Source organism: Triturus cristatus, chromosome 3_1 (genome assembly GCF_964204655.1).
Source record: "Triturus cristatus chromosome 3_1, aTriCri1.1, whole genome shotgun sequence".
NCBI lineage: Eukaryota > Metazoa > Chordata > Amphibia > Caudata > Salamandridae > Triturus > Triturus cristatus.
In genome coordinates, this window is record NC_140583.1 from 546353795 (window position 1) to 546380479 (window position 26685).

General features: G+C 46.3%; 1 protein-coding gene across 4 annotated transcripts in view; it reads left to right on the top strand.

Annotated features, from left to right (window-relative positions):
- NTRK3 (neurotrophic receptor tyrosine kinase 3) overlaps positions 1-26685 on the top strand; it is a 1591631-nt gene that overhangs the window by 1400291 nt on the left and 164655 nt on the right. For all 4 annotated transcript variants that reach the window (XM_085644469.1, XM_085644471.1, XM_085644470.1 and 1 more), the window contains one exon: positions 11948-12120. In XM_085644469.1, the coding sequence (XP_085500595.1) occupies positions 11948-12120 (173 nt within the window). The remainder of the gene's footprint in view (positions 1-11947; positions 12121-26685) is intronic.

Here is a 26685-nt window from a genome sequence, read left to right on the forward strand (position 1 = left end):
GTTTGTGGGCGTGAGTTCTTTCTCCCAAGTAAATTCTTCTTTTTTTTTAGGCATTATAACCTCATTCAATAATCTTTCAGTAGCCTCCCGCCCAGCCCCCATGATATGTGAATTGAGCAAGCACATTCTATTCTATCGCACTTGTTAGATTTATGTATCTTTCTTATATTATACATATGAGAAATCAATAGCAGCAGAAATTCTAAGAATGATTTTGTTGGCAAATAAAAGAGGAGCAGTCCAGTTCAGACAGACAGAATGACTGAAGAATGGATGTCACTTGCACATGTCCTCGCATGTTGAACTCATACCCTTGGACATTCTATCAGCACAGTCATCATCACTTCCAATAGAGGTGTGAAGGTATGTGGCTTTCGGGGTGGCTGAAGCACATGGCTGTATATTAAACCTGGAGTTCAATTTGTAAGGCATGTACAATACAAAACGTAGAAGATATTCTTGCTAGACTAGATTTTGAAAATGACACATGACTGCAGGTATTATATTTAATATACTACGAGAACAAAATACTGGTGCCACTCTAGATTTTGAACTCCAGCCATCACTGAAGATTTTCTAGTGATGACAGCGAAATTACATTCTCGTGTTTGGGTAATTTCCCTGTGATAATATAGGTGGGGGGAGGTTATTATCGGTGTCTAACTCGCAGTGGAAATCTTCTAACTGAAAATGAACCATAAATCAAACAAAGTGATGTCTTCTGTTTTCTTCTTTTCCATTACCTTGTCTAAATGGCAGTGCATTAAGAAACTTAAAATTCATTGTGCCTTGAAATATCACATCTAAACTCTACCCAGTGAAATGAGAGAAGCTATTTTCTTGAAGGTATCTCATCAACATTATGAATATATTAAATGCTTGGATTCAGTAGGCTGCAAGAGGCCTGAATGGATGCATTTCCATTTAGCAGTTTGGCTATAATTCAACTAAATATTGTAAGGCAGCCTATGCCGTGATTACAGTGAAAGTATTGCGCGCGTTCAATGAAGAAAATCGTCTATAATTCCATAACTGCAAACCAACTTAATTGCATATTGCTTCTGTACTTTAATTTGGTTGGGAATGTAAGCTACAATGACGGTCTGAAAGAGGGAACATGGGATAGTTTCACAGTTGGAAATATGGTGCATAGTGTTTGGAGTGGAAAATGAGTCGAGTCACTATAAACCAGATTATTTTTACTCTAAAGGACCGACATAAACAGGAACAAATCGTAAAAAAGACTATATGTAACTCGAATAAGCTGTATTTTTATGCACATTATGGTTGATCTGAAAATCATGTCTGGAAATCCATTTACCCGTCGAAAAGTGATGGCCATTTTATGCAAATTATGCAACATGCTTTGTGGGTGCTGGTATCGGCATGCCACAAAATGTCCCACCAAAGACAAGGATCCATCTCTAAAATTGGGTGGGATGAACACTTGTCCATTGATGGAGTTGGCCAAGACCTTTTCGTTTAAAAAAAAAGTAGAGCTCCTTGGAAATTAACACTGAACTTTCCAGAATAGTCAGTACTAACTGGGCAATGTATTCGTACTTAGAAAACTGGACTACTGAAAGAGCTTACTAGAAGGCCTCCCCAAAATCTCTTTCCTTCTACTGGCGATGTTCTCAGCTTAGCTACTCGAACCATAAACAGCCTCTCAAATTGCACACCAGGTTCACTCTGTCATCCACAAGCTGGCAAACTATCTATCAAAAATAGGTCCTTCTACAAACTGCTGGCCTTAATATTGAAGTCTGTCAATGAGATATTGACAGCCACCTTCAAACAAAGATCCACTAAACAAAATCTCATATTGTTACCAAAATATGTGCTGCATTAAGGTTCCACTCATTTTACCTCAAGGAATATCCTCCTCTGACATTCACTCTTTTTTTCACCTAATTTATATGCTTTAAAACACCACAAAAGAGTTATTGCTAATGACAACAAAGTAAAGAGTGATTAGCCCGTAAGTCTCTTCCCTATTGTTATACTTTGTATAGGATTGTCTTAGTCTATTAATGGTATTAAGCATGCTTATGAATAGCTCATCTTTGCCTTTGACCCTCTTTAATTATGACCACTGTCTTGTTTATGTTATCCATCCAATGCACATTTGTCCCATTGAATGTCAATAACCTGATGTACAACATTTCTGATCAAAATATGTTGCCTGATATTAAATAATACATAAATACATTAATAAATGAATTCATAATGATGAGTATAACACACTACCTACCACCGGTGTTCACGTTGATCTTTATTTGCAAAATTGTAACAAATTTAGATTACTTTTAACCTCTGTCAGGACTGAATTTTATTATTGATCTTCAAAAGACAGAGTAATATTTTCCATGCCATTGGCAACAAGCATACCATTCCATTTCAAAAGTACATAGATTTATGAGTATTGTAGGCTATGCCTAACTATATGAAAATGTATTTAATATACTTTCATAGAAATCCACCTGTATCTGTTGTCAATACAGGCCGAAAAAATTAGATTGTCACTGTTCCAACAGTGATATCAGGGAAAATAATTAGGAAGAATATTCCTAAGAGGTGAACTATATTTAATGTGTTTCCAATAGTTTAATTCAACATTAGCAGATAAATGATTGTGCCTGGACAGAAAATGTTACATGAAATTGAAAACACGCGGAATTTGACAAATGATTTTTTTAAATAACGTGAGTGAATAATCCAAGAAATCAGCTCATTAAAACATCACCTGACCCAAAGAAAAGGAGAACTGAACACTTCCTTTGCCAAGTTGATTTATTCAATGAAACACCGTGAAACAATACAAATTATACTATTCTGGAAAAACAAGCCCATCTGAATGATTCCTTAAAGTTGGAGTTGGTCCTTTCTGCAGGGTCATCCTCAAAGTTTTTGCCTTCACCTTCCTGTTTTCTGAACCCGTTTTGGTTGGCTTTTAGGACTCTGCACACTTTACCAATGTTAAACAGTGCTAATGTGCTTGTGCTCCCTCCTTTAAACATGGTAACATTGGTTTACACCCAATTGGCACATTTAATTTCCTTCTAAGTCCCTAGTAAACTGGTACTCCTTGTACACATGGCCTGTTAATTAAAAGCTACTAGTGGGCCTCCAGCACTGACCGTGCAACCCACTTAAGTAGCACTTTAAACATGTGTCAGGCTTGACATTGCAGCCTGTTTGTGCAGTTTAAACTGCCATTTTGGCCTGGCACAAAAAACCTGTTACCAGGCCCAAACCTCCATTTTTACTACACATACATCTGCCGGTGGGCATGCCCTACATAGCCCAGGGGGCAGGGTGCAGGGTATTTAAAAAGTTGGGCATGTACTTTTATCTTTTACATGTCTTGGTAGTGAAAAACTCTTACATTCATTTTTCACAACTACAAGGCCAACCTCTCCCAAAGGATAACATTGGGTTACCTTATTACATTTAATAAGTGATATCTTTCAATTGGGGTACTGGAGAACAAAAAAACAGGCACCCTGTAAACCCAGATGAAAGTGGGTGTAATTATTATGTAACAAACAACAATGTCTCAACAGGTAACAATGGGAAGACAGGTAATAAAACATGCACATTAAGTTGCAGGAAGGCGTAGACAGGGAGACCAAGGTAGTTGTTTGAGAAAAATAGCGAGTGGTTTATTTTAAAGCAAATTAAGGCCAGAGGAACAGTATCAGCACTATTTCCAATCATTTAATAACCTGAGGGTGCTTGTGGACATAAGTGCTCATGAAAAGGTGCACGGCGCAAGTGTGACAGCAAGAGGCAGCGCAAAGGCTAAACAGTAGTGACAATATATACAAAGGTTTCAATATTTACAAAGGATTTTAGGTTCACGATTTTGATTTATAAAAATGCAACAGTTTAGGCAATTTGGATGAAACGTGGCGATGCGCCAGTAATTGCGCTGGACAGTCGATTATCCCTAGGGGACACATTTAGTGAGGAGAGCATTGCCTGTGAATGCTTTTAAAAACAGTTTAAGTGAATTCCTATTATTTCCTCGATGTAAGTTAACAACATTAAATGCATAATTAGTTCTATTGATTTTTTTCTTTTTTTAGAATGCATATTCAGTCTTATGTTCAGAAGTAAACCACTTGCAGCTGTGATAATGTCTTTAAGTTAACAAAGCCCAATTTCAGTGCATTCATCTAGTGCTAAGGTCATAGATGATTGTAGTGCCTCAATTTATTCTTCAATGCCACTTACCATATTTTTGAGACAGGTAAATGTTTGTTAAAATTGGAGCAAAACTCCAAGTACACACCTCTAGAGTGTGCAAAGAACGTTATGTGAATTTTAAACAGCAGATAGAATCTTTTGATGAGAATTTTTTTAGTATGAAATGGCTATCCCTTAGTGATATTTCAAAATCTTGAAAATATTTGGCTCTGCTGTAATTCACATGGTTAAACAAAAAATAGTTCAATGCGATTACCAAACATTTTAATTTGAAGACAAAACATGAGACTAAATGGGCCTAAAGGAGAAAGTCCAATCAAAGTAATTGATCAAGTAGTAAAGTAGGTAGGCCTAGCAGCTAAAATATGGGATTGTGAAATAATAATATTCTGAAGTTTGCAAGCTGTGTTATAGATGGGTGTACAGACAACACAACAGGATGAGACAAATGTAATGATCTTGAAGAGGATACAGGGAACCTTTATCTTAATAAATTGAGTATGGGGAATATGGTTAACCTGTACAGTATGTAACATTTTCCCCCCATATGTTTATGAATGCAATCTTCTAGAAGATGTGTAGGAGGAATTAAGGGCCCAATTTAAGGTTTGATTAAGTGGGAGGAATTCCAAATTCCAGAAGACCTGTTCACTAAGTCTTAGTAAAATATGCATATTCCTGTTACAGCTGAGTTTTAGTTTGAAAGAACAACATAGGATATAGCCAAGCATAGCTAAACTATATGTTTGAACCAATTTGAAAAAGGAGTGCGAGAGTCTAAATTCTCTAACGAGCTATGTAAATTATTTTCTGACTATTTTCACTTTCTGACATTAAAAAACAACTATGAAACAATAAGATTATCACATCACTAGTTCCCGCTAATATGGCTGAATAGTGACATCACTGTTGACTCATTTGTGGCAGAGATCGGGTGGCCATAGGTCCTCACACACTGTGAAGGAAGATGGTGTGAAACCACGCAAGCACCGTCACTGGCAACAGACTGAAAAGCTACACCCATACTTGGTATGTAGTGACAGTTTTTGCCTGCATGGAGGCACCATGTTACCTCTCTGAGGAACATTGGGCCTGAACGCATACTACATGTCAACATGGCCGTCAGGGGCCGCAGGAGGCTGGGCTGGGCCCACTCTCTTTCACCTGCATTTCCTTGATCATATCTGGTTTGTGAAATAGGTTCTGGGTATGTCATCATCGGTCACAGGTGAAAAACCAGCAAAGGAGGGGGGAGCCAACATCGGGACTCTGGACAATTATTTTAAATCAGTAAAGGGTGATGGGGGAATCGAAACTTCTCTCGAGATGCGTAGGGTAGAGCGCCGTCGCTCGATCGAACACATGAAAAATAGGCCCCCCAGTGATATAACTCCCTATCCTATCTCCCAAGAGGAAGGTTCCCTTAATGGCAGCCAGGATCTTTTATCCCAAGAAGATGTTCCCCTATTACTACGGGATAGCTTTCCCAACCCTGGCTCACTTCCTAAACAAACTACGGACACCATTCCACTACTAGTTGCCAGTTGTTCGGCAGTTGACTTACTCACCCAAACGCACACCAGAGCTAAAACCAGGAATAATAAGCCAAAGCAAATTGTGGTGGCAGAGGTGCATGACCTACCACCAAATAAGCGCAGAAGGAAGATGAGGGGTGGTCAGGGGAAGACCAAGATCCCCCATTTTGATTTTGGAAAGACACTTAAGTCCGTATCTATGTTGGATAGGCCATTAGTTAATGTGCATAAGGCTACTCCCCACAAGGGTACTAACACTATTACCACTGCTTCTATCAGCGACAAAGGGAAGAGCCCACTTAACACATCACTCCCTGGCATCTCTTTGGGGAACATTGAATCTCTAATTAGATCACTCCTGTTGCCCATTAGCGAGAGCTTGCAGAAAATAGAATTCAGGCTGACCATTTTGGAGGCAACCTTAACCACCCTGAAAACCTCGGACAACAAACAGAGTAGAACCATTGAGTCCAATCTACCAATAGGAACCTTCCCCAATATTCAAAATCCACCGATCCACACGGGGCCTCCTTTGGGCACCACTGCCGCTCCCCTTTAACAGCCACTTATGGCTATCTCAGCTCCAATTCCACCTAGCAATCCTAATATCCTACCACCACAGACAGATGGCCCAGCTTTCCAACGTATAGCCCCTGGCACAAACCCTCGGGTCCTACCTAATGCTAGTATTGCCCCCCAATTCCCTGGTAAGCCGGCCCCTAGACCACGGGGACCCGACTTACCACCAGAGGCTAATAGCCTCATGGTGGTTTTGGCAGGTGTTCCTTCTCTAGAATTGGGTGAAAACGAGAACTTTCACTCACTCAAGAGGAAAACCATTAAATGGTTGAATTGGAACAGACCTCTTCCAGCCCACCTCAACAATGAGATCATTATGGTAAGAAGGGTACCATGGTTGGGGAAGTCGGGAAAATCAATAGCAGGGGACTGTATCATTGTGTCTTTTCGAGACCCTGGGACAGTACTATACATTTGTGCTGGGTCAAATAGATCACTGGATTCTACCATACAGACTTTGCCAGTTTCTTTCTTTTTCCCTCCCATTCGCATGCACCATGATTTGTTACAAGGTAACTGGACAAGGGTGGAACGGAGATCTAGACATAGGGGATATGCTCCACGTCCAGTTTATCGACCTCCGGAGACACCCTTTTTGGACCACAATCGTTTCAACTGTCTGAACGGTCTGGATGGTGTGGACTGACTGCCCTCAAACCCGGACTCAAATCCTGTTACCTTGGGTAACGGTCCCAGTAAACTTCCTGATCCGGCTGGACCCACCTCTGAAAATGACCCTGATAGAGCAATTGGGGTAGTATCTGGCTCTGGTACTGGCTCTTCCCCCCACTCCACCTCTGCAATCCGTTCTGTGGTTGCTCCAGCGCACATGAGACTAATTTGGTGGAATGTGGCTGGCCTAGCCAGTAAACTGGGCACTCAAGATTGGATAACTTACATCGAGTCTGGGCATGTTTGCATGCTCCAAGAGACTTGGGCAAGGGAAGATTACAACCATCAAGGTTACGTGTCATTTTCCATCCCGGCTAGGTGGGAGGGTAAGGGCCGCCCCTCTGGTGGACTCACAACTTGGGTGGCATCCCACTTAGGATGCCAGGCTTCACGCCTACCGGTGCCATCAGACGACATCCTAGTGGTTTTATTAGCCTGGCCGAACCTAGCGAAACTTGCCCTGATAAATATTTACTCCAGGCCATTGGGAGCTTCGCGTGAATCTCCCACTATAGAGGAGCTTTCAGTCTATTTAGCGGAAATGCCAAGAGACATTCCTTACATAGTGGGAGGGGATTTAAATTCCCATTTCGAGCCGCTGGTCGGCCTCGTAGAGGGATTTCCCATGGAAGAAGAGTCCAGGTGGTCAGTACCCTCTGTTGTAGCACCCTCCCCAAAGGCATGGACGCCTGTAGCACTGCAGATTACTGCCCTCACCCTAAAGCATGGAATTAGAGCCTGCAATGGACGTATTAAGTCTGATGTACCAAGTAAAACCACGTACAACAGAGTGGGAAGAGAGTCCCGCTTGGACTATGCCCTTGTACAGATAGTGAACTGGTCTTCTATCTTGGACTTTAGGGTTATGGAGAGACTGGATAGTGATCATAACGCCCTTGAACTCGATCTTAGTCATCCTGGGCTAGAGGCCTCCATAACAACCAGGGAGCAGTTCAAACCTGAACTCCTATTAGATAATAACAGGAGAAGAATCAGGTGGGATAAACTAGCTACGAGCCAAGTGAAACTTTCGAAGCTCTACGCAGGTTTAATTCCTATTTTGGAAAAAGTGGGAGATCTAGCCAACGATGTGGGTAATAAAGACCACCACGAGAAATTATATCAGGCTCATGAGGACCTTATAAAGGGTGCGGCCTCCGAGCTTTTTAGCAGGGTCCAGAATCAGAGGAGGACCCAGCAACACAAGTCCTTATGGTACAATGAAGCCTGCAGGAAAGCAAAGGGAGAACTCCTCAGAAGCATCAAGGAGGGAACAGGCAGAGAGAAGCTGCGAGAAAGTAGACGGGCTTATAAAAAACTGGTCACCCATGCTAAAACTGAATGGGAGGAGAACCAGTGGGAGGAGCTCACCACTTCCCTCGCAATAAGAGACCACCGAATGTTTTGGAGAGTAGTAAACGGGGGGTCGGGGAACCTCCATTCGGCAATAGAGCCAAATATTGCAGCAGGGGTGTGGCAGGCACACTTCCAGTCTCTCTACAGTTCTGAGCTGGGAGAAACTAAGATTGACATCGGTACTGGATTGGCAGAGTATGGCGGGGACTCGATAACAGTGGGGGAGGTGAAGGTAGCATTAATAGGACTTAAAGGTGGAAAGGCGCCAGGATTGGATGGCCTGCCCGGGGACCTGTTCAAGCAGGAGCCCGATGTTTGGGCCCCCTATCTGGCCGCTGTGTTTAATGGAGTTTTGCACGGCATGGAAATTCCGAGTACTTGGCTGGGGGCAGAGGTGGTTCCTATATTTAAAAAGGGCTCGCCCCTGCTCCCAGCCAACTATAGACCAATCAGTTTAATTGACGTGTCACAGAAGCTGTTTGGCAGGATACTGCTGAATCGGTTCGAGGACTGGGTGGAGGAAACGGGCGCCCTAAGTCCGTACCAGGCGGGATTTAGAAAGGGAGTTTCTACAGTGGATCAGGTTTTTCGTCTGAACGTTATCTATTGGAGGGCAGCAATATTGGAAGGTGGTAGTTTATACACCATATTTGTGGACCTGAGGGCCGCCCTTGACCTCGTGCCCAGAGGGAAACTCTTTAGTGTTCTGGCTGAGATGGGGGTCCCCCCAGATATCCTGATAATTTTAAAGAGATTGCACCATAATAACTATGCCCGGGTCAGGTGCGGCAAACTTGGGGAATTAACGGACAGATTCCCCGTTGACAGGGGGGTTAGACAGGGCTGTGTATTGGCACCGACCCTGTTCTGCCTCTTCATCAACGGGGTAATCGCCCATCTCAACGGAACTGAATACACTGACGCCCCAAAATTGAATGGCAGCAGGGTGCCTGCAATCATGTTTGCAGATGACACCCTGCTGCTGTCCAAAACCCCTATGGGGATACAGAGGATCCTTGATTCTTTTGTGGCTTTCTGCACAGATAGGGGGTTAGAAATCAATGCTACCAAAACCAAGTTTATGGTCCTGAACCCAACCCCAAGATCACGCCCGAACCCTCTACTGGGAGCATCACGTTTAGAGAGAGTCTCCACCTTTGAATATCTAGGTGTAACGTTGAATGAAACCATGTCTTGGGGAACTCACCAGACTAGGGCTGATCTTAAATTAGTGCAGACCACTGGCGGCATTGTTCGGTTGATGAAAAGCTCGACATATCGACCGTTGGGGCCGCTTATCCAGATATACAAGGCACAGGCTAGAGGAGCTCTGATGTATGGGGCGGAACTGTGGGGTCATACAGCTTCCTGCAGCTTGTCTATAACTGAGAACAACTTCATTAGACAGATAGTAGCACTCCCGTCCAGCACCCCGCTCCTCCCCCTGAGGATGGACCTGGGGCTGAGACCAATAGCAGATGAACTTGGTCTCAGACCCATAGTCTTCTGGCGAAGGCTATGGAGCAGTGAAGAACTTTGTTCTTATAGGGCGGAACTGAGGGAGTTTCTAACCCACCCTAAAGCTCTACAGATCCCGTGGATAAAGTATATAAAAAAGTCCTGTATGAGACTGGGGCTCCCCGACCTGTGGTCGGATCCAGCTAACGCCTCACTAAGGATCCCACGAAGAGCTTTGGTCAATGCTTACCACGAGCAGAAATTATCTATGGCCCTAGACTGCAAGGATGAGGGGTCATTAACATTTGTATTCGCGCAAAGCAAGGACTCATACCGGCTGGAGAGGGTTCTGGACGCTATGTCTCCTGTGTTGGCCAGGAAGCTATTTCTCCAATGGAGATATGGCACATTGCCTCTGCGATCTTACACCTGCTCCTGGACAACACCGCCATCTACCAAGCTATGTCCGGCATGTGTGGGAGCCGAGGAAAGCGATCTGCATGTGGTCTTGTTTTGTCCAACTTACAAGGCCGCCAGGAAATATTGGCTCCTACCACTCATCAGAAACCTTGGTTTTAGGGAGTACCTCCCGGTGTATAGAATTTTAAAAACTGACGTTTCAGGTCCAATTGTGTTTGCACTAGCCAAATTTCTTACTAATGTCTGGTATATTCGTACCCGTATTTTAAAGTCGCAGGCTCCCACCTAATTTTAAGTTAAAATTTTAATTGTATGGCCTTTTATCTGATTTGTTTCCTGATTATTTTTCCTTGATGGTTGTACATGTTTTATATGTGTTTCTTTTGTATATCTTTTATGGCCAAATTGGCCGAAATAAAGATTAAATATATATATACATGTCAACAAATATAAACTCATTGGCAGCCAGTAATGTTTGACTAACCCGTTAGAAGCATTTAGGAGGCAGATGAGAGGTGCAGTTGGCAGGGACTTTCAGGTAAACAAACAAATGTAATAATTGCAAAGCTATGTTTGCTCTTACATTGCCACTTCGCTTAAATGTGTCTAGTGATGCAGTAGAACAGTGTTGGGCCCTAAGAGGCTTGAATACTTCATTTTCAATCATAATGCTAATTTGCACTTAGGTACTATTTAGCCCTATATAACATATTACAAAGGAAATGTATTCTGCGTTCTTTCTGTTTGTGGTGGAGGTGGGGGGTGCTGCTTTGCAACACCATACATCAATGTTCATCTTTTGCCAAGTTGAGACATAGTTTAATTCTATCTTTGCTCCAAAACAGCTCTTAAATTAGCACCATCTGGTCAATTTATACAGCCGAGCCACAGCAGCTAGGGCTGACGTTGAGTCAAAGCTGTTGTCCTTGCAGACTCGAGCAATATACATCTATTATAAACCAATGCTGCACAGATTATATAATATCTAAACAATGAAAATCTTGCGCTGCCCAACAAGACTGAATGAAAGTACATTTGGGTTTCCTTTTGATGGAAATACCAACACAGTAGTGCAATTCTGCAGTTTGCTTCTTCTTGTGTTACTGACACAGGCACACCTTATGCTGGGATGAGTTTTTAAAATTTGATCATCCCCTTATGATATCCAAATCACTCTCTGTGTGCCTGGGCAGATATGAAAATTGAAACAAGTTGATTTCTAATGATCAGTAACACATAGAACTTTCCAGAACGTAATTGCTGATGGTTATCTACATTCATGAATATTTTTTAACATTTGGTCTTAACTGTGGATCACTTCCTATAGCTACTATATGCTCATAATGTAAGTGCTGCTGTTTTCCTGCAACCCACCTCAAATTTGGTACAAAACATGCTTCAGAAATCATTCTGCTATGGAGTTAACTGCATTTTATTACTAAACCAAGCATATTTAAATTATTTATAAGGATATGAAAAGCCTGAGACAATAATGCAGAGAATTAACCTACTTTGGAGCAACATGAAAACAGAACTACCCCAACGGTTTAGCTTAAGGCAATCAGCAACATGATTATAAATATTTCTTTACTGGATTCAGCTCAAATGAAATTACAAATGCATGGGTCATATTCATTTGTACGTTTGAGTGATGATGCCATCCCGTTTTTCCATTCTGGCGATGACAGTATTTTCATTTTTATGTCCTCCTTCAGGCTCTGAAGGACCCTACCATGGCTGCCAGGAAGGACTTCCAGAGGGAGGCCGCACTTCTCACGAATCTCCAGCATGAGCACATAGTCAAATTCTACGGTGTTTGTGGGGATGGTGACCCACTAATAATGGTCTTTGAGTACATGAAACACGGGGACCTCAATAAATTCCTACGGTGAGTGACATAAATATAGAAAAGATTTGAACATCTCCATATTTTATACTATTTTGAAATTTGCCCTATATACTCTTCTGTGGCAAACATAAAAGGAAGTATCTTATTTAAGGCAATTTATTGTGTGATGAAAAATTGGAAGTACACTGTCTAAGGTATCAGAAAAGAACAGCTACTTATGTCCATGACCTAACTAATGTCAGCAAGTAAATTACATTTATATAGATAAGGGAATGGCCTAATCAACTCTAAGAAACAACATGTGTTTTTTGATTGATTGACTGTGTTGGGAGGATGTCTGAAATCAGTAAACCAATAAGTAGTTTATCATATTTATCAAATAACCATAATCATAAGAAAAAACAAACTCACCAAGTAAAAACAACACATATCACAGCAGACAAGACCTAGCACCTATGCTCCATGGGTCTACAACTTGACCATCACTGTCCAAGGCCAATGAACCAGGCCCCTTATCCTACTATTTCTATCCACCTCCAGCTTCTTCCCACAAACCACTGCCTTCTGTCCCAACTCTTTTCATCTGAAGGTTTTAGTGGGCATCATCTCACATTAAAATGATATGCCTACTTAAACACCTTAATGGCATATATTGGAATTGCAAAATAATTTAAAGCATCTTTCAGGAGCAACATTGCAAAATTTTAGAGGAAGTAGTTGTGTAAAATAATAGTCAGCCCTCAATAAAGATCTCGTTAAAATTGGTGGAAATATTGGCCAAACCCCATTTGAAGGGCCCCAAAACATCCTACTCTTAGTTTTAACTAACTAAAGAAAGATTTTTTGTAACCCTCCACATTATCCCTTCCTTTCAATGCATTTCATGAAGAGTAAAAAGTGAATAATATTTTCAAATTTAATTATTTTTTCCAAATGAGAGTAAAATGTTGCTCTGTCCTGCCTTATGCACTTACATCCATCTTATAGTATAACTGCATATATCTTCCCCCTCCATAAACACCAATTATTCAGCTTGTACGCAAGAGATACTTTGATGAGAGGAAGATTAGAAAAAGAATATCAAATAATTGACTCATGAAGCTTGTGGTTCTGTGACTAAGCCACCATTAATATCCCATCATACTTGACTGAGGTGGGACAGACTTTCCTTAAAAAAAATCTGGGATAGAAGCTCTGACTGTTGTGAAAAATTGACATGCCACTTTCAAACAACCTTCAATGACACACTGCATGTTAATGTACTTTTTTGCATTGTTCCAAAACCCTACAATTATTTGTGTTGTAAATAATATTTGATATTTTTACCTAGCTCTCTGGATTCAAACGCATGACCTACAGTTTGCTAGTGATCTTTGAAAGGGGTAAGGTTTAATATGTGCCCCAACTTTCAGTGAGCAACCGTAGCAAGCAAACCTGACTTTTTTTGAGAGTTATTGAGAGTTCAGGGAAATGTTCCCACCGCAAATTCCTTTAAAACATGTTGAACACATAGTGCAAGTAAAACCACAATTTGTATGTGAATTTTCTAAGGATCTATAGACTCTGAAAAGGCACAAATGCAACCTTCTAGTACTTTCATGGTATGCCAATGAAGCCTAATACTTCACCAAGTGTTGAAGCATTTTTTTAACATTTGCTATGATGCCCCCTATATGTTAAGAAATTCCTCCAGTGTGCCAATGCCTCAGTTGTGTAATGTGATACCCTTTTTAAGCCAAGAATTACACACAAATATGCCAGCAACGTGTGTATTTTTGTTTTTCATTAATGCTGCCCATTTATCGAGGGTGCTCCATATTAGATATAATTACTCTTGTATGGCAGGGCCAGCATTTTTGCATGCATTCCTCCCTCCCTCATAGGCCATGGCTGCCAACTATTAGGCCAGGAATTACTGCCAAGATGAGAACACTGCCATTTTCACATGGGTGCCACTAATGGCAACAATGACCTCCAGTATGCCAGGGCCTGAATTTTGCCATGGTTGCTCTCATTTACATGTATTGCTACTAATAGGCCAGTGTCGTTAGATGACCATTGGTATCTCCATAAGCCAAAAACGACCTCAAGTATGTCATGGCTAGTGGCAAACGTGCAAGCATAATGCACACACACACACATAGGCACTCACACTCATTCCCTCATACTGTCTCATTCTAACTGACTGTCAGAATTTCTCACCCTCACTTTCTCATTCTCATTCATACCCACTCACATTAATTTAACACATTCTCACTTCCGCGCTCACTAAGACATACAATCACAAAGTCACTCTCACTGTTTCACACTTCCTTGTTGCCATTTTTACTTACTCACTCATTTTATTTCACTCACGTTCATTCATTCTAACTCAGGGTGAGAAATGAGGTTGTTGCTTCAGGGGGATGTGTGCCCTTCTCGAGAAACAGCCACAACCCTTGACAGGATGAACCATAACGGTCACTAAGGTAACATGTGCTTAGTCCTCTAGTAGCTTGGCACAAAAGCAGTCAGCCTTAATGTAGAAGCAATCTGTAGAGTATTTTATGCAGCACTCAAACAGTAATGAAGTGAAAACACAACACAAGGAAAAATCTCACACTCGTTTAGAAAAATAGAATAAACTTTTAATAAATAATTTGACACCAAGACAGCGAACATCCAATCAGTAGAACCGGAGAAATGCAATTTCAAAGATTTAATCAAGTATAGCGCTTAAAAGCTCAAGGCGCCACTCGTGGTTATCTGGTCGTGCGAGATTGGGTGAAATTTACAGGTTCAGGCAGACTGTGATAGAGCACAGGCCAGCCGTTGGTAGTAGGTTAGTCCCTCTTTAAAAGTCACTTTCTTAATTCTGATGCAAAGAGTCCAGTTTGCGAGGTTGCAAGGAGCAGGGAAAGCAACGAGGATGGTCGTCCCTGTAGCATGAAGAGGATGCCGGGCATCATAGACGGTCAGCGCTGTAGCATAAAGATCCTTTTGGGCCCTGTGGATGGTCATTGATGGAGGCTTGCGTTGGCAGTCATTGTTCCTGTTGGTGCTGTAGCACAAAGTGCAGTTCTCACGTTGTCACTGGCGGTCCCAGTACATGAGACTGGCCCATCTTGCTAAAACCCAGCGATACTGTCTTGAAGGAATACACAAAAGCCAACTGCCAACCGTACCTAGTCATTTGAACCAGTAACAGCCTGCAGACACCAAATGGTTAGGACAAGGGTATGCCAACTCTCTAAAAGTGCAATTTTCAGAATTGTGACTTTAAGACTAAAGAGGGTTTTAAATTGCAATTCATTTGAGCATAAACATAACATTTCTATCTGTTCACAATCAAAAATTATCACTTATTAACCCAATGTTATCCTATGGACGAGGTAGGCCGCACAGTAGTAAAAAATGAATTGGGACGTTTTTCACCACCAGGACATGAAAAACGTAAACGTACAAGTCCAACCTTTTAAATACAATGCACCATGCCCTACTGGCTCATAGCTTGCACCATCCCTTGCTGGATGCTACATTCAGTGCTGGAGTCCTGCCCTCCTGCTGTAATGGAGCAGTCACCAACAGAGGCAAAGTAACTAAAGAAATCATTGCATATCAAATCCTATCAAAGGCTGATGAAGTGAGTTTGGGATTTTATTTCAGCCGTTCAGTTTGGCTTTTGTTTGACCTCAGGGAGGCAGTGATGAGCGCCCTGACAATTCCATTTTAAAAACTATACTTTGGACCTGAGGAATGCGCAGTATGTCTACTAAATAGAATGGATTGAGACTCTTTGAATGGTCTATAGTTGAATTACACCCCTCACACCTGTGCAGTTACCAACTGTGTGCTGTATTCTTAAACAGCACCCTGTAGGCCGATGATGGCTTAGATCAGCCTCCCCGCTCCACCTCCTGTTATGATGAGTTGTGTTTTTGTGAGTGCTGCTGAATTAAATAAATATAAGAGTGGGCGAAGGCAAGGACAGTAGGTGGTGGTCCTCAGCTGGCAATGCGGCAGCCTGACGCCCCCACTGAGCCTTCCCAAGGATTACCACAGGCAAAGCATTTACCCAGGGAGCTATGGTAACTACAGCTAGGCAAGCACACAGTGGTTTAAGACGGTGCAGAGATTAGCTAGTTTTAAGCACATCTCATCTTTAATATTGCACTAAATATGTCTGCTACAGAGTTTGGTTTGGAATATGGAGGCCGCAGATTTGAATTCCAGTAGGAGAGCTCTGTGGCCTAATTTAGTTTTTTATCGACCATGCTAGATTACGTTTTATTTTCATTAGTAGAAACACTGTTCAGAATTTTTGCTTATGATGACAGCTATGGATACGTTAAACAAGAACTTCGATCACCCTGCAGGCAGCTACAGGGTTTTAAGTGTCTTACTAAAAGCAAATACATCATCGGACTCCTACTGCAAAGACACATTTTGTAAAACAGAAATCTTTAAGAACAGCTGCAGGATACCCTAGGTAGGGGTTCACCTCTCCCCATACAATAGGATGCCTAATTCTATAAATGTCCCAGTGAGCCATGCGCCAGCACTTGCAGCAAACTCTGGCGGCAAAACGCAGCCAATGCAGGTGTCTCACCCAGACCAAAAACATGTTCGAATCTCCCAGCACAGGACTCCAGATCTGCACCCTTGCTTGTCACTGCCTACACACATTAAAACATATTTTGGTAGCCCACGTTTGGGTCTTCCTGTACTGAGGCACGACATGAGAGGGAGAAACACCTGACATGCACAAGCATTTGAGTAATTTGTGGGGCACAGGGACATGTCTAATGTGTAGGGATCAGGGGCATGGCCTGGTAAAATAGTGCAGTGGGTTATGCACCCATTACAGAGACACACACGTGACATGCGTCAGTTTGAATCTCTGCAGAGCTCAATCAAGCTTTCATCCTTCCGAGATCCTTCTAAGGATCGCTATATATTAGGATAATAACGATCACCTATTCCTAAACAACACAATGCAAATCAGATTGTGTTGTGCCGTATTAATTTAAAATAGTTCAGCTTTCTATCTCTCTCTCACACACACGCACACACACAGGTAAGCACATTGAGTACGTGTTCATGTGCATTAAGTCAAACTAATCTTTTGCATCCCTAATCTGACAACCTTATGCAGCATATCATTTTGCAATTTCTGATCTCCCTCATTATTGTTGTATATATATTTTATTCATGTATTTTTAGTAATCTCTTGTGCATTCTTGGAATCTTAACAAAGGATTGCTCACAAATCTCGCTTTACCTCTTAATGAAGATGTTTTATTCTGTGCGCGTTACGTCTGATTTCCCTCTGAGTTTTGGGGAAAGATGGGAAGGGTTTAGCAATAGCATCCAGCCGGGGTTACTCTGACCTCTCATCCATACACCCAGCCAATGCATTTTAATTAAAACTAGGAACAACTGACAAAAGTGGACTGTCCTTCCTTGGAAGTGTAGAGAGAGGACAGGAGATTCTCCCACCTGTACCTTTATTGAGTGGCAAACTAGGTGGACAAAATCCAGCAAGTGGAACCCTATATTTCAGTAGAAATGAGAAATCAGGGGGCGGCAGCCTCCCCAAAAGTGCCCTATGTCCATAATAGCCCGACCCTGTCATGCGTTGACTAGCTGAGAGTCCTGGCAGTATGACAGTGTTGGTATTGGAAAATATCCTCTTCAAACTGCTGTATGGTAGCTTAATACGTATAGCACCAGGGGCGTAACAAAGCCCCCGCAGCCCCCGCGATGCAGGGGGTCACCGCGCTCCAGGGGCCCCATCATTCATCGGAGCCAGCAAGCAAGCCTCTTCAAGGCTGTAGTGTTGGGCCTCAGGCCCACATCATGGCAAGGATGGACACGGACACCAGGATCTGTACAGTAGTAATTGGCCGTGAGCACGTGCACTCGGGCTCTTTTATTGACGGGCCACGTCACTCGTGGCACCCGTGATGGATGGGTGTGGGGGTGCAGTGTGTCCAGCCCTCAAGGGAGTGGCTGGAAGTACAGCTTCCTGTGGAACACTAGAACGTGTCTCGCAGGACACTACATTCCTCCCCAACTTTATTGAAGGACAAACAAAGGGTTAGTCCAACCTGTGGGGAAGAAACAAACAGTTACCTAAATACCACAGGGTCCATCAGTCTCTCGAGTCAGGTGGCAGGACGACATGAGACATGGGCTGGTGAACTTTGCTGGCAGCAGGACCTTCTCGGCGGACACCCGTAATTTAACCTGAGGGACTCAGGACACGACTGCTGGCTTGGAGACGTCCGCGGTATACCGTCCGTTCGCTGACAATGCCATGTCTTGCTGTCTTCCATGGCTTTCTCTTGGCTGTCGTCGGTGATGGTCTGTGGTGAGTTCTGACAGTTCTTTTTAGCGTGCTGCGTCATGACCGTGGATGGATTCTCAAGTGAGAGTTCACAGAGGTGTTGCTGGACCGACTATCCCTGTTGAACCGCTTGGCTGCAACCGGTTCCATGTCGGTGGGGCAATGTCTCTTCTTGCTCTCCCGCCTGGGGAGGCCCGTCATCGGGGTTGCTGCGGGACTGCAGGAAGGCTGCGCTGGGGCCGCTGCTTGTGTGCCATCCGGGGGCAGCTGCAGGACCGCCAAGGAGCTGTTGCATGGTTGAATGCTCAACCCTCACGGGTGGATGAGTCTTGGTCAAGACTTGCACTCGCTGCCGCGGCTCCGGAGTAGGCCAGGTTCACAGGTGGTTTCTGGTTTCGTTTAGTCGGCTTGTGTGGCAACGGTTTCGGACTCCAGTCCATCGGTACTCGGGGAGTGGTGGTTGACGCATGTGCTGATGGCTGGCGCGGTGATGGTTGCCAGCCATGTGGTGAGTCGGAATGACAGGTGGTGGCGGCGTGCTGAGAGAGTTTGGATGTCAGGATGGACCTGGACAGCCACGTGCCTCCGCCTTGCTGATGTTGAGTGTCCGTGGCGGTTTAACACGTAGGGTGTGTTGATCCTCTCTTGCCTGGCTTGGGGACACTGCCGACTCCATATTAAGGCGGTGTGAGGACGGACACTCAGAGCAGATCTTCACCCGTGGCATCTGCGGACAGGAGCAGGGATGCCACTTGACTTGGACTGCAGACACTTGGGGAGTGGCCGTTCACCTGGGGAAGCGTTGTGGAGAGACGCGGTTCGCGACTGCTGCGGCTTACATTCGGTTCTCCCGTGAGGCTGTGTTCAGGGACGGTGGTCCGCCTTGGTGGCTGTCGGATGTGTCAGGGTGAGCTCTTGGCTTGCTGTGAGTCCTTGGTCTTCTCCTTTTGCTGGTCTGTTCAGTCTACCTGTGTTCATCCGGTCTTCAGGCTGACAGGGCTGTCACTCTCCTTTCATCGAGGGCCTTGCGCTTAGACCTCGAGGCGGCGCTGTCATGGCGCCGGCTTCTGCCTTCGCTCCGGCGCGCTCCTTGCTTGCCGGGCGACGTGACGTCCCGTCGCGTGTCACTGGCGTTGGAGCGCCTGTTGCTGTGGCGGCCTGCCACATGGTGTGTGCGACTCCTCTCTTGCCTCTCGTGGGTCACCGCCGACTCCATCTTGGGGTAGTGTTGAGGAGGACACTGTGTGGCTTTCAGGCTGCTGTGAGTGCGACTCCTCTCTTGCCTGTCGTGGGTCACCGCCGACTCCATCTTGAGGCAGTGTTGAGGAGGACACTGGGTTGCTTTTGGCCCGTTGTGGGGCTTCGCTGTGGCGGTGGAGATGTGGGCGCTCTCCTACCTGCGTTCAGCAGTGCTTCTTTGCAGAGAAGTCTCTTTCTCCCGGGCGCCTGCCTGTGCTGTCGGATTTGCTGGTGTGGTCTTCTGCGCGCTTCGGACCACGTGCGCTCCCTATTCGCCTTGGGTGCTCCCTTCTGGCACTGGTGTGCCTGTGGTGGTGGTTGTCTGTGTGTAGCTTTAAGTTACTTGCAGCTCTTGGCAGGGTTTGTCAGTTTCTCCCTATACTTTGCAGAGGTTGCAGGCTGTGCTCTTGCATATGTGATGCTGGTTTGTGCTGGTGCAGCTTGGGGCACCTTGGGGCTCTTGAGTGCGGCAGAGGCCTTGGGGCTTTGCTGTCTTCCCGGGCATCTTGGCTGTCCATACTTGCAGGGTGCAGAGGTCCACTCCTCGAGCATTCTTCCCTGAGGGCGCGTCTTGCTGTGCCTGGAATGGTCTGTGTCAGCCACTGGGTGTGAGCAGGCTTTCCTCCTGGTGGTGGCGGTGCGCACTCTTGGATCTGTTGGCTACTGTTGTTGGCTAGTTAGCTGGACGCTGTGCTATGAAACTGCTGACCTCGGTAGCGGTGAGCAGCCAGTGTGTTGGACCACTCTTTGGATGCGCTGGTGTGGATCCCCTTGCTGGGATCACCTAGCAAACTCCTGTCGCTGATCTAGCCACGTCCCGCAGGGTAGTAGAGAGTCCGGGCCTCGCCTCCGGCGCAATCTGGGCTTACGGTCGTGAGGCACAGCTGGTTATCCGTTCTGCCCCGGCAACATGTCTGTCCTTCAGCACGTTGCGCCTGGGGACCCACAAGGTGGCGCTGAGGTCTTCTTGGTGGCTTGCTCTGGGTGCTGCAGATTTTGGGCTTCCTGGGAGCCTTTGGTGATGTGCAGCCCTTTTGGGATGGCGCGCAATGCACTCCATCTCCATGTGCTTCTTTTGGGGTTTGCCGTTCTGCTGGGTTTTGTGGTTCTTTGCTCTTTGGCACTTTCTTGTGCTGAGGCCGCGGTGTTGAGGCAGTCCTGGGGCCTTGGTATTCTCTTGCTAGGTGCTGGTTTGAAATCTCCCCTCTTCCAACTGTTGGCAGCAACACTTGGGCATGGATTTTGAAGGACGCTCATGAGCAGTCGTTAGATGGCGCTGCAGCCACCTGTGCTATGGTTCCTTTGCTGCATATGCGGTATCTCTCAGTGGCCCGTAGCAGCTTGAACTGAGGCTCTTGATTGGGGCTGTCGCAGTATTAGGTACGTTCCACCTGGGCTTGACTTGTGTGCGTGTCTGCTTCATTTTGTGTGGAGACCTAGGCTGGGAGCTCCTGTCTGGGCCTGCTCAGCGTAGCTGCAGGAGAGTGTGTTTCCCTTACATTCACCGGGTGGCCGCACCATGTTCCAGGTGCTGGGTTCTGGTAATCTGTTTCTAGGCTGCAGTTGCTTAGCCAGTTTGCTGCAGGCTACGGAGGGCCGAAAAGGCAGGTGCAATGTGTCCCACTGGCCACTAGGTGGCAGCATAGCACTTTCTTCCAGCGCGGTGATTGTAACGGCCACTAGGTGGCGCTGAAGGCCATTCCCTGGAAGCTTCTGCACTTCGCCGGTGCTGAGGACTGCTAGGTTGTCCCCGGGTGCTGGAGGTCCCGTGGCTCATGCAGGCATGGTGCAGGTGGGCACCGAAGAAACAGGATGGCACTGCTGCGGTAGGGTAGGGCTGCATGCTGGTGTGGAGTCACTTTAGTGGAGCGTCTCTTGGAGTTGGTAAAATTGCCGCTCCCGTCCCTTTTGTTGTTACCGGTGCCTCCCTGCACATGCGGCCACTCGTACCTCTCGCATGCAATTTTAGTTTGCCAGGCTGCGCTGGACATGCGCGTCATGCTGGGGGTGGCCAGAGTCGCTGTGTTGAAGCGTCGCTCCAGGACAGCATGTGTTGGTCTCCTCCTATGCGGGGTGGGCTCCCGCTTCAAGAATGGGGGTCGGTAAGCTGGTGGCGGAGGTATGCCACGGCACCCTGTCCTCGCTCCGCCGCAGCTCACCAGCTGCTCCCTCCGGGCGGTGCTGACGGGGGCGGCTCTCTTTGCTGTGTGTGAGGTGGCGCGGACGTCTTTCTAACCCTACGAAGGTCAGCGCTCTCTCTGGATTCGGGCTCGTCTAACCAACTGGTGAACTGGCAGGTAGGGTGACATGGGAAATTGCTTGGGGATCACTGGGCTCTGCAGGCACGCTGGTGAGCGGGGTGGCCGCACTCACAGAAATTGCCAGTCCGTCCTTCATGAATCGGTGGGGAGTGAGGCACGGCTGCACTCCGGACGACGCTCCGAGGGCTGTAGGGAGCGGTGTCGTGCCCGGTCACTGCGGCAGGATGTTCGGCGCTTCGGGGCTGGACGGTAGGCAGAGCGGGATGGGTTAGGAGGTTTCTCTCTACCGCTGCTCCTTGGGGGGTCCTGTGAGGCAGCTTCCTCGGTGCGACTGCGGGCACCTCACGGTTGTTGCAGGGCCATCGCGTTCTCCCCTGGGCCTTGGGCGGTTGATGAGAACTGCACCCTTCTTCTTCATTATGAAGGGCCGGCCAGTGTGCACGCGGGGTTATCGACCCGCCACGTCACCAGTGTAATTTTGGGCCTCAGGCCCACATCATGGCAAGGATGGGCACGGACACCAGGATCTGTACAGTAGTAATTGGCCGTGAACTCGTGCACTCGGGCTCTTTTATTGATGGGGTCACATCACTCGTGGCACCCGTGATGGATGGGTGTGTGGGTGCAGTTTGTCCAGCCCTCAAGGGAGTGGCTGGAAGTACAGCTTCCTGCGGGACACTAGAACGTGTCTCGCATGACACTACAAAGGCTACGGCTTCATGAATTGAATGGTGCGCAGTTGCGCATGCCCGGCCTCCCCTTAAATTAAATGGTGCGCGCAGCTGCTCACGCTGGCCTCTTCATTAACTAAATGGTTGGCGCGCCCGCCTCCGGCCTCGGCGCTCCGTTGTTTCCAGCAGCGTCTGAGTGAGCACAATAAACTGCTGGGTGAGCCCAGAAGAAGGAATAGTCAGTCAGTGGTAGGAGATCTTTGGGAGGGGGCTCTGCTTCCAATCTCCAACAGTTGTACAGCAGCACCCCCGCGGAGTGAGTGTAAAATCCAGTCTGGGGCGCTCCAGACAGTGAACGCGGTCGGTATAAAGTGGCGTAGTCCGGTGAGTGAGGTGTAATTCCCAGGATGGGGGGGAGGCTGAGTCAGTGTAAGGCCCAATCTGGGGAAGGTGGGAGGTGGGCTGAGTGTAAAATCAAGTCTGGGGCGATCCAGGCAGTGAACGGGGTCGGTACAAAGTGGTTTGGTGAGTGAGGTGTATTTCCCAGGTTTGGGGGGGCTGCGAAGGGGTGACCGGCCGAGAGCAAGGTGGGAGAGTTAGTTGTGCAGCGCGAGGGAGTGAGCGAGGCGGCTGGGAATGTTTCAGCCACGGCTGACCACAGAACATACTCCTAGACACAGATTACTAGCAGCAGAAGCCATGCCTGGAATCCGCCATTCCGCAGACCGGATACGGATGGCATGGACTCCCACCCATTGGAGTAGGTGCAGTGGGGGCAGAGTGCATGCATGATCTTGTAACCTCGTAATGGCAGTAAATACCAATGAGCTGGCCATGCCTCGGGCATGGCGGAGGATTTTCAAACAGTCATAACACCCACACTGTTCCCATTTATACTGATAGCACATCCCCATGGGACAGCATCACCGCTCTGTCATTTTTTATTTCGCGAAATGTCGGAACAGCTTTTCTGGTAGGGGAATCACGTCATAGATTAGAGCGAGGTGCACCAACCAAAGTAGGGCCACAGCTTCCAGTGGTGCAGCAGGTGCAGTGGCAAGAGGGCCTAGAGGGGCCCACGATGGTACTCTGGTTATTGTTGATTTTCACAGTTCAAAGAGTGTCAGCGGGTGGCGCGGGGCCAATTTCCCACTTCTTTCCTTACACTAGTGCCCTTGACACTCTGGCTACCCCACTGGACCAAGAAGTAGTGAACTATTCCCTTTAGCAGCTGACGCGGGTGCCGGGAGGGGGCAGTGAGATTTCCCCGGTGCCATCGTCGTTCTGTCACATTAAGTTATTTAAACTGCAGTGTATCGCCTCCTTAGCTTTGATCTGAGACTGCACAGAAGCATCAGCGCTACACGCCCATAAATAACCTGAAAGAGAATGAAGTGAGAGGTAAGGGGGGCTGTCAATTTCAAAGAAGGCTAACATAGTGAGGAGGTAAGATATGATCAGAAAAAATGACAAGAGGTAAATAAGGGATGACTATAAAAACGATAACATTTTCGAGAAAAAGAAACGGAGAAAGGCGACACTTGAGGAGAAAGAAGAAAGGCAGAGGCACAGAAGGAAATAAAAAACGATAAGTAAGTTTGGGACAGCTTGTTTTGCTCACTCGGTGTGCTTGCTCTCTCAGTAACATGCAGGAAATAGAACAAGGGAGTAGGCAGAAATTTAAAATGCACCCTCACTTCGATGTATGCCTCGAATGTCTTCGGGAGAGCGAAGCAAATACGCCCTTCCCAACCAAGAAGCGGTACCCTCATCCGTCCTTTGTCTATCAATAGCTCCAGAATTTAAGTCTTTCACCCATCCACCCTTTTATCATTACACTCTTCGACCATCCTTCCGACCATTCATCCATCCTTTTACCCATCCATGCATTCTTTTTCATGCATCCACCCATTATTTGACCCTCCTTTTATCAATCCACACACCCATCCTTTCACTCTTCAATCCAGGTTTTTTTCCAGCTACACATTCATCCTATTTTTTATCAATCCTTCCATACTTTCTTTCGCCCAATCATGTAAATATTATTTTACCATTCCATCCGTCAATATTTTCATCCTTGCCTCTAGTCTTAAATCCTATTGGCCCTTCCTTCTTGTAACGGTTCAGTCCCTATTTTCATATGTCCTTCCTTTCTCTCTTCCTTCCTGCCTCTCTCTCTCTTCCACTTTCCCTCTTTTTCTCTTCCTTTCTCCACCTGGCCCCCTTTATTGTGATTTATTTTGTCCCCCTCACCTCTGTATGGGGTTTCCAGACTGTGTTTCTAAGAGCTTTTGTCTGTAGAACTGCGCAGATATAACATGTTCATAAATTTGGGGCCCCGTGGGTTTGGCGATGCGACGAGTGCAAGGTTAGTGGTTTTATTTATTTATTCTGTTTTCACTATCCCATCGTTTGTCACTTTCACCCCTGTGGTGCAAGGGTGCCAGTGTTGGCTCTAGGCATCTGAAATTAGTACCAGCGCAGGGGGATTTGAAGGGCTGCACTGTATTGTTGTAAATACGGTGCGGCCCTGTGTTTCAGAAGTGGCAGAGCGCAGCGTTAAGCCAAGAAGGCTAATTCCGCACTCCGTCACTACTCCGTAAATATGCCCCTAAGTTCTTCATTCATGGTTAGGACCCACAACCTTGTCATAATATGCTCTATAGAAGTTTTTAGATGTTTGTAGAATCAAGGTGTGGTGACTTCTCCCTGAGGCCCGGCAGAATGGCAGTTCCACAGTTTAGCCGCCCACCTGAGTATGTTTTAAACCGGAGTAGGCATATTAAAGAAGGAGGACCTGAATGCAGCCATTGTAGGCAGGGGCGCAACACAGGCCCCCGCAGCCCGCTCGGTGCGGGGGGGGGGCCCTGCGCTCCAGGGCCCCCTCACTTACTTCATCATGAATTGAATGGTGCACGGTGCACAGTGCGCACGGCACCTTTAATAAATGAAATGCTGAGCAAGGCATGCATGCCTGGGCCCCCGCCGGGAGGCTGGCCTCAGAAGCTTATCTCTAATTAAATGGTGCATGCGCAGAGGCTTGCCCTGGTCTGCATGAATTAAATGGTGTGCAACAACTGCTGCACATGCGCGGGCCCCAGCAGGGGCCTCTGAGGTTCTTAATAAATGGTGCCTCTGAGGATCTTTATATTAAATGCTTATGGTGCGTCAGGGTAGGTGCGCGCAGTTGCTTCCGGGACGCGTGTGTGCTTTCTTCAGGGTGGGGCAGGGCTGGTGACCAATGCCCTGATTTGAATTTGTCCCGACATGCGCATTGAGCGCGCGCAATTAAAAGTGCACGTGAGACTGAGGTGTGGCATCCATTCCCAAGAAGACCCAGCCACGCTCCTACATAGGACTCACTGTCCGAAGTCCGTTCCCGGGCCATAATTTAAATTAATGTATTATTAGCCCCCCGGCCCCTGCCTGGCTAGCCTTGCCCTGCCTGCCCCTGCCTTCTGCTGCCTGTCCGTCCGGCTCGCGCCTAACTCTGAAGCTGCAGGCCAGGCCCAGCCCTCAGGTCAGGTGAGTCTGCATCTGAGGCCGAGCCTAGTAGCAGCAGGGGAATGTCCGTGGGTGGTGGCGAGGACCGTTGGAGTCTCAGTGGGTGGCAGGGTGGTAATCAGAATTATCAGATAATTTGTATTGGAATCAGGGAGGGCATCATGGTGGGGCCCGGCCGGCAATAAAAGTAAAACAAACATAGTGTGTCTTCTGCTGCTCAGCCTCACCTCCCTGTCTGTTCTTTGGCTTCTTAGCCTCCCTCGATCACCTCATCATTCGACTGCTACCAGAAGGCTCCAGTCTTTGCAGCTATTTGTCTCCGTGTGGGAGAGTGCAGTGTGTGCTGCTGTGCCTGTGACATGCGTACAGTCGAGAAAGGTTCTCAGAAAAGAACCACTACGCTATGGTAACTTTCAAAACTGAAATATTGCAGGACAGTACATCCTGTCCATGGGTTCCACGTCGAAAGTAAACTAATTTGGGCCTTAAGTATTTTTCACACATTTAATAAGTGAAAGGAGGAGTACTCGTGACAACGACTTTGTCGATGTAGCCAGCGCAACGGGGCACGCGCAACATTTATTCAAAGACTAAAGAAAGA